We start from the raw sequence: 9,293 nt of genomic DNA on the forward strand, positions 1-9,293 counted from the left end.
GCTGATCCTGGTGCTGGGAGGCATATTACCCTTTTACTATATAGGATAGAGGCCTGGTGCACGGGTGGGGGCCGGCTGGTTTGCCCTGAAGGGTGTCCTGGATCAGGGTGGGGGTCCCCACTGGGGTGCCTGGCCAGTCTGGGTGAGGGGCTGAGGGCCGTTTTCAGGCTGGCATGTGACTGAAGCTCCCAACCGCTCCTTTTTTTCTTTTTATTCTGGGTCAGCTTTAGCTCTGAGGCCTCGGCTGCTGAAAGCAGGTTTCTGGCCATTGTTTACCTTCTGTATTTGATACAACGTCGCGGTCCGGCTGGCTGAAGCCCGGCTGAATAAAGCAGGTTTCTGGGGTTTTGTTTAGCTTCTATATTTGCAACATAGTTGCTTAGAGTTGCAGCTGAGAGGCCGGCAAGTCAGGCAGGGAACGTTGGAGTCCGCAGTCACTGGAGCAAGCAATCCTCCCTGTTCGCTTCAGTGCATGGCTGCCGGCTGCCATCTTGGCTGGCAGTTAATTTGCATATCGCCCAGATTAGCCAATGGGGGTAGCGGTCGTATGGCTAATTACCATGTTTCTCTTTTATTAGATAGGATTTCCAGTAGTACATAGGCTTTCCTATGTACACAAACATGTCATCTGCAAATTCAACTTAATGTATTCCTTTCCAATTTTTATGTCTTCTTTTTCTTGCCTTATTACACTGGTCAGGACATAAAATTCAAGTGATGATAGTGGAAATTCTTGTCTTGTTCCTGATATTAGGGGGAACAGTACTAGTCTTTCGCCATTAAGTAAACTCTTAGCTATAGACCTTCCATGAATGACTTATCAAACTAAGGAAGTTGTTTTCTATGCTTTATTTGTTGAGAGATTTTATTATGAGTATTTGAATTTGTCAAATATCTTTTCTACATCTATGGAAAAATCATATTGTTTTCTTCTTAATTCTGTTAATGTGGTAAAATGAATTACTGATTTTGAAATGTTAATCCAAACTTTCATTTTTCTGGTACAAACCAGATGTGCAGTTTGATAATTAGTTGTTGCTCACCTCATAAAATGAGCTACAAAGTGTTCCCTCCTCCTCTGTTTTAGAATACAGTATGTATAAGATTGTGTTCCCACCCCCCCCTTAAGCATTTGAAAGAATTCACCAGTGAAACCATATGACCCTCAAGTTTTCTTTGTGGGAAAGTGTTTGAAATAAATCTTTCTTCCATTCTATTGGTAATTTGGGTTCTTTCCCCCTCTTTCCACTACTCTTTTGTCTTAATAAGTCTAGCTAGAAGTTATTAATTTTATAGATCTTTTCAAACAATCACATTTTGGCTTTGTTAATTTTTCCTATAATGTGTATAATATTACATTGGTTTCTGCTTTTATTTGTATTATTTCATCCATTCTACTTATTTTGTGTTTCTTTTTCTAACTTCTTAGAGCAGAACCTCAGGTCATGCACTGTAGAACTTCTTTAGGAATACACGCATTTAATGCTATACCTTTTCTTCTGAGCACTGCCTTAGCTGCACCAACAAATTTTGTTATATAACATTTTATTATAATTCAGTTAAAATTATCTTCGAAATTCTCTTGTGATTTTTTTAGAACCATAGGTTATTTGGACATGGGCTTTTAAATTTCCAGAATTTTGGTGTTATTCTAGATATCTTACTGACGTCTCATTTAATTATCTTGTGATTTCAAAACTTCAACATATTGACACTAGTTTTATAAACCAGCATATGGTTCAATCCTGTTGAATGTAACATATGCCCTTGAGAATAATTTATATTCTTCAGTTGTTGGGAATAGAGTTCAATATATAACAATTAGATCAAGGTAGTAGACAGTTCGTTTAGTTCTAAGTTTTTGTCTAGTTATTCTGACAACTGCTGAGTTATTCAAATGTATAACTATAATTTGGAATTTATTTTCTTAATTCTATCAATTTTTGCTTCATTTATTTTGAAGCTCTGTTACTAGGTATATACACATTTATTATTGTTCTTCCTGATGTATTGACTCATCATTTTATTATTATCTAATGTCTGCATATGAGATTGGCTATAGGTATAGGTAAATTTACAAACTAAGTGTTAATTGAGTTTTTAAAGTTAACTGTAATTTTTTCAAGGATATAATTACTATACAGTGTTTCTAGTTTGAACACTTTGAAAAAACATACAAACTACTTAAATACTTAAGAGGTCTCAATTAGAAACTATTGTAATGATAAAAGGATTTTTCACTTCATGATGGCAGTTTTTAAAGTACTATACGTATTATTAATAAAGATGTTGGCTTCTATTCTCTGTGCTGAATCAATTAAAAAAATTCAATTGCAGAATGATCTATCAGTACTTCCAGTAATACTGCCACACCAGTTTCCTTTTAATGGCTCATCAGTCATATGATTGCCATGAAGGTAATGTGAGGAGACTCATTTAGCAACATATTATTACATCATCTTAAGATGAAGTAAGGCCCATCAGGCATTATTAAATTAGCCTGAATTTTGTAGTATGTCAGCAGCATTTTATGTACATTAATAGCAGAGTTAATGTTCCTTGGGGGGATTTTGTTAGGAAAAATGATTTCTAAGTGGTGTTAGATATAATTTTTTAGTCATTATTTATATTTCCTTGTATCATCATTGTATAGTTAAACTTGTTATGTAATTTGTGAAAAGGTAAGACAGAATGGCAACCAATTAGTTTTTTCTTCTCTGACCCATTATAATAAATACTGTTTGGAATACAGATACTTCTTTGAATGGGTGTGATACACCTCTTTTAACTCTTGAATTTCCTGATCTTCCTACTTAGGCCTCAAATCAGCTGGTGCCGTCCACAATAATTTCTCCTATAAAATGCAGCACAGTCAGACGTAGGTAACAATAATACATAACAAAGCCACCGTTTCTTTCACAGTAAGGAATCCCTTTGCTTGTTTTAAGAGTCCTCATCTTCAGTGAGGGTATTTGTTCTAGCTGCAGTATAATCTTTCTTCCTCTGTGCTGAATTTTGGGCTTCCTCTTTGGGACTCATGCATTGCTTCTACGAATTCATAAACAAATCTTTCCCACACTTGAATACATTTACATCTTCTTATATTTAGACATATTATTTTATAGTTCATACATTCTAGTAACCTTATTTTTTCTTTTCCACACAAGCCTACCTAATCTCTCCAATATGTTATAAACAATTGTTAAACAGCAATCTTACAGTTTCTTCTTTTCTCATTCTCCTTATATGCTTATACTTAGTGTATACAGAGGAACTGGGTTTCTCAAAGCATAATCCCCAGCCCATGTCAATTAGATCACTTGGGGCACTTGTTAAAGATACAAATTCCCAGGCCCCTCCTGGACCAAACAAGTTAAAATGAAAGGATGGTATGGGGACAGACTAGGAATCTAAGGGATTCTTATGATAAAGTATAGTTACATCATAGTTAAAAACATCAAGCATGAGTTTAGGTTTACCACTTGCTAAATGTATGGCCTTAAGCAGATTACTTAACACCATTTAATTATTGGCAAAATGGGTATTGTTAAAAGGATTAAATCTGTTCATGTTGTGGGTTTAGTTAGTGCTCAGTAGTAAATGGTAGCAATTGTTATTACAGTGCTATGCACATACATTTAAAATAAATGTGTTTTGTTGTTTTTTAAATCCTCACCTAAGGATATATTTGGGGGGGTTGCGGGGGGGTGGGAGCATCAGTGGTTGCCTCTGTAAGTGCCCTGACCGGGGATCAAACCGGAAACCTAGGTGTATAGGCCGACACTACACCAACTGAGCCACCTGGCTAAGGCTAAAATAAATGTTTGGTTTTTTTGATATGAGAATTAAATCTGGTATAAACACACATTAATCCTTGGCAAAAACTGTTAAGATTCATTTTGGCAAAATTGGTGAATTATATAAATAGAGCTTACCACAGTTTTTAACTAAACAGCAATACCTTTGCCAAGAGAGTATTCAAACTTGTTAATATAGGCATTAACTACAATTTATTAGATGCAGCTGTAGTTTTTAAAAGTTTGCAATAGCTTTTTTGTCAAGTTTAGCAATAGTGTGAACATTACACAAGTGGCTCTCAAACTTTTTCGTCTATTAAAAATAATATTAAGGGCTCAAATAGCTTTTGTTTTGTGGGTTATATGAACTAAAAACTCTGAAAAATATTCATTTACTTTGTAAAATGTACATGGAAGCAAAAATGCTAATTCTATTTTTCAAATGAGGAAATTAATGCAGAGATGGAATTTAAGGTTAAATGGTATTTCTTATAACTATAGGTCCTAACTTGTAGAGATCAGAAGTGAACCTAAGTCTTCTGACTCTGAATGGCACAATTATGGGATGTGTATGAAATAGAGTAGTATTGTTAGTATGACTTAAAATTGGCTCACATGCCCATGTATGAAATTAGGGTGGATCTGTATGCAGACAGCAGAAAACAAATTGAACATATCCTGACTTTCCTTTCTAAACTTTTTGGCTTGATTCTGATGGGAATCTGTAGTGAACTGAGTTCAGGATTCTCAGTCTAAAGAAATGGGGGAAGAGCTGAGAAGATAACCATTATTTAATATGAAACATGCTAGGGAATGTGTAAGAACTGAAAAAAAAGTTTCCATATAAAGAGACTATAGAAAGTGAGAAATTTTATTAGATGTAGGACTGAAATGAAAATATTTCCAATGTTAATAAGGTAAACATTACTGGGTTTTCAAGCTACCCAGAGCAACTGTATGTTCTTCATATAATGCATTAGCAGCTTTCTTTTTATGAGGAAATATGTAAAAATCATTTTCAGAAACGTTAAGCATTTTGGAAAGAAGTAGGAAGATAACGGCTATGCTGCTTCCAGTTAAAATGAATATTAGTTTTTAAAATCTGTGATACTAGAGAAAGACTGTCTGGTAAATTAGGGAAGGGAAACCATTCTAAGCGGGGGGGGGGGGGGGGGGGGAAAAGGGGGCACAAGAAAATATATGTAATTGCCAAAAACCCAACACAGTCACAAATTAAAGGCACAAATAATGGTGAAATAAATTTAATACATTTATTTCTACATCTTCCATTAGAGCCTTTATTTATGTATTAAAATTATCTCACAGCCTTTGTAATAATTACACTTACTTGACAGCCTGGTAATCCAGTGTCTCTGCTGTACAGGGAAAATGAGCCTCTCTCTGATGTTTTTCCTGTAAAACAAAGAAAATAACTTTATATAAAACCCTCATTTGTTGACAGAATTCAACTTCTAGACCATTCATGATAATACTACTGTGGTCTGGAAGTACAGAGAATTAGAAACAAGAAGATAAAAATCCAATAAGTAAAATTTTAAGCACTTACTATCATTCCAGTCAGTTTAACAGTCAAATTCTGACTTTCTACATGTAATAGCATGTATTTTATTAAATGCTTTCTTTTCATTGTAAAACATTAAAAAATATTCAAAAGAATGGACATCTATGTAGTCAACAGTATTATACATGTATCCACTTGTGAGAATTACGTTTTCCCTTATTTGCTTCAGATTGAACATTTCTCCCTCTCCTCTCTTTCAGAAATTAAAACAGTATAAGACAGCTCAAATCTCATCCCAGGTTCCAAGGTAACCATTATCCTAAAGTTGGTGTATATGATTCCCATCTTTATTTTAAACTTTTAAATATATATTCACTCAAACAATATACATTACTGTTTGTGTTTAACCCTTTGCGGTCGTTTGTCTACTCTCAGCCACCAAAGCTTTTTTACCGTTCTGGTCGTATGTCTGCTCTCAGCCACCACAGCAAGGAACCGTACGAATCTTAACTCTATTCATTCATGTATCAGTTCATAATTTCTCTGAAAGCTCTTAAGTGTCTAAGCGACCTTGTCACGAACCAAAACATTGCCCCGACAAATCGGAGATATCGAAACTCAATATAAACAAACGCGGTCGTTCCACACTCGCCATGCAAAACACCGTGGCGAGTCAGTCGCCTTTTGAGAGTGAAGAAATCGACAAGCTTCGGAGATACTTCGCAGAATTTCAAATAAAGCTTTACAAATTACGTTTAACTGTAATTAGGCATTCTCGCTTGTTAAGATATTTCAAAATAATACTCCAAAATGGCAAAAAGAAAGTTACCGAAAGAAGTGTACTGCGAATCTGAAAGTAACGATGAAGAGTTTTATTTTGGCACCTTGAATACTGACTCTGACGTAGAAAGTGATAACGTTTGTAGTGATTCTACTAGTAGTGACGTAGTTCCAAAAAAGAATTAATAAATCTTGTTTATCCTTCGTAATCTTGCATGTTATGTATCACTGCTCTTTCAATGGAAATTAATTCCGACCAGTACGACACCCATGTCCAAATTTAATACGACCGCAAAGGGTTAATACATTTAAACAGATGAGATCACATGGTATCTAGCCTTTGAAATTTGCATTTTTGTGCAATATTATATTTTTGAGATATATGTTAGCAGACACCTAGTTCATTCATTGTTACTGTTATAAAATGTCCCACTATACAAATAAAGTCAGAGTTGGTATATTCTACTGAAAAATAGATTATTCCTACCTTTGTGTTATCATAAAGAGTGCTGAAACAAATATCCTTGCACAAGTGTTATACACACACACGAAGAGTTTCCCCAGAATAGACACAAAGAAATGGAGCTGTTGGATTAAAAGATGTGTACTTTCAACTTTTCCTTACTACTCTCTGAAGTAATCATGCCAATTTATATTCTTCCCAGAAATGTTAAGAATTCCTGTTAGGACTATATCTCCCTTTTCAAAAGTCAAATGGCCAAGTGTCAGGAATGGTATGGGCCAGCTCTAGAGGGAGATCAGATGACCCACAGTACTGACGATTAACAGCAGTGTTCTGACTCATTTGCTTTTTAAAATAATGTAATTTAAGTATGTTCAGGAAAGTGAAGCATATATAGAATATCATATAGTTAACTAAACAGTCTTTGACAAACAGACATGTTGCTTAGTAAGATTTCTGCAGGGATCACAGTTTAGTGTGAATAACAAAGAGGACACAAACAATGGCATGGCAGAGTAACTCTTGTTCTCCATCCCAAGGCAAAAGTAACAACCTAATTAAATCTGACAAGTTACCCAAAATATTTGAAGTTAGTGACGTTACATGAACTTTACCATAATTGTATACTATACTAGTTATTAGCCTATGATTGTACAAAAATGCACAGTTTATTAATTTAAAAAAATTCCACACATACATGGATTGTCAAAATTGTCTACTGATATAGTACATAATAAAAAAGACTTGGAGACATATGGACTATCATAAAATAAAAATGCAATACATGCCATAGTGCCCAACTCATGTAGAAAGCTTACAACTCTAAATTTGACACCTACTGCACTTTAGACATATCCAACAATTATTGTATCAACAAAGGTAGTTATTAGAAAATACATTAATAATTAAATGTACAATTCTGAGCCCATTGGGATTATTACAGCACATGTCTTAAGAAGCACTATTACTGATGAAGCACATGTTCAGATAAAGTAATGACAATACAAAAATGCAGATTTATGACAACAGTTAATTAATGTGATCTATTTGCCTCACATTCTCACCATAAATAAGTTCTACATGAAGAATTTTACTTTGAAAAATATACATATGAAATATAAAGAATACTATTATAATTGTTTAAGGATATATCCTTTATAACTAAGACTTCTTGTAAGAGTCAAGGGGTTTTGGACACTACTCTTTTACTCTTGGAATCTGACCTCACAAAACTATTAAAAGGATTGTTTGCAATTCTGACACATATCCCTCCCATGCCTCATCAAAATGGATCAGGAACCCTGCTGGACCAAGAAGATAGCAGAAACTGAAGGGAAAATGCCAACTCAGAAAGACTGACAGAGAGATTACTGGGGAAAAATAAATAATAACTACATTTACGGTTTTGGGGTATTACCTTGTTAATCAAATAAATAAGTTTATGAAGTATTAAAAATAATAAGCAAATCCTTAAGAAAATGCTGCCTTGGAGTACCTCATAAAAATCAATGGTACAGAGAACCAAGATAGCGACATAGGTAAACACCTATACTTGCTGCCTCTCACAACCACATCAAAATTACAACTAAAAGGCAGAACAACTACCACCCAGAACCGCGGAAAAGCTGGCTGAGTGCAAGTTCCACAACTAGAGAGGTGAAGAAAGCGCACTGAGGCCGGTAAGAGGTGCAGAGGCACGGAAAGTGCTGGCACCTGGATGTGCTGCTCTTTTAACAGGGAGGGAGATAACAAGCTCCGCTTGCTCTGAACTCCAGTTCCGGGCGAGACTCTGGGGGACCCAGACACATATGGGGAGAAACTGGACTGTCTGGCATCGGGACAGGAACGCCATGGGCGGCTTTATCTCAGAGTTGTTTGCAGTGCAACAATCACTGTTCCTGCATGGGGGCGCGGGACTCAGAGACCCGGGGACATTCTGGTGCAGGGCTGACTGGCAGCCATTGCTGTTTGGTCCACCCTGGTGATTCCCAGAGACCCTGCCCCACCCAATTTACAACCCAACCCAAGCTGTGCACATCATCTTTTGCATATGAATGGCCTGTCCTTTCTCCGCCTAAAACCTGTCAAACTGCCACTGGGTCAGAGAGCCCAAGGGCTTCCAAAAGAAGGCCCAAGGCCTGGCAGCAGCAGCCTGCCTTGCTTCACAGCTGGGCCTCATCTGGGCACTTCCAAACCCCACACAAAGAGGAGGTATCTGCAGATCTCTCTGTAGCTCCTGCTGGGTGGCCCCAGACAGTGGCTGACCTTGCACATCCTCCTTGGAGATAGAGCCAGTGTACCATAACGGATTACAACTCTTCACATCCATAAGAGACACACTCAAGAGGCAGACTCAGTGAGCACCAACAAACCACTGAAGCAAGTCCTGCCCCATAAGGATATCTCCTGCACAACAGATCTTCCAGTGTAGACACAGCTGGTCATCACAGCCAATTGGCCTGGAGGTCAATTCCTCCCAGTGATACCAACAGCAATCAAGGGTTAACTACAACAAGACTGTGCAAGCAGCCCACAAAGGGGTGCATGCACCAAGAGCGTCCACCTCAGGTGACTGGGGAGGCTGAGCCACTGGGCCCTATAGGACACCTACCACACAAGGCCACTCTATCAACTCAAGGAGACTTAGCAGCTACCCAGTACATAGAAACAAACACAGGGAAGCAGCCAAAATGCAGAGACAAAGAAACAAGTCACAAATGAAAGAAATGGA

At 36.8% G+C, this 9,293-nt stretch overlaps 1 protein-coding gene across 9 annotated transcripts in view; it reads right to left on the reverse strand.

Annotated features, from left to right (window-relative positions):
- The window catches only part of TCF12 (transcription factor 12), a 364,778-nt gene that overhangs the window by 118,841 nt on the left and 236,644 nt on the right, over nucleotides 1-9,293 (reverse strand). For all 9 annotated transcript variants that reach the window (XM_005867002.2, XM_014540340.1, XM_005867004.2 and 6 more), the window contains one exon: nucleotides 5,146-5,210. In XM_005867002.2, coding sequence (XP_005867064.1) covers nucleotides 5,146-5,210 — 65 coding nt within the window. The remainder of the gene's footprint in view (nucleotides 1-5,145; nucleotides 5,211-9,293) is intronic.

This window comes from Myotis brandtii, unplaced genomic scaffold (assembly GCF_000412655.1).
Source record: "Myotis brandtii unplaced genomic scaffold, ASM41265v1 scaffold242, whole genome shotgun sequence".
NCBI lineage: Eukaryota > Metazoa > Chordata > Mammalia > Chiroptera > Vespertilionidae > Myotis > Myotis brandtii.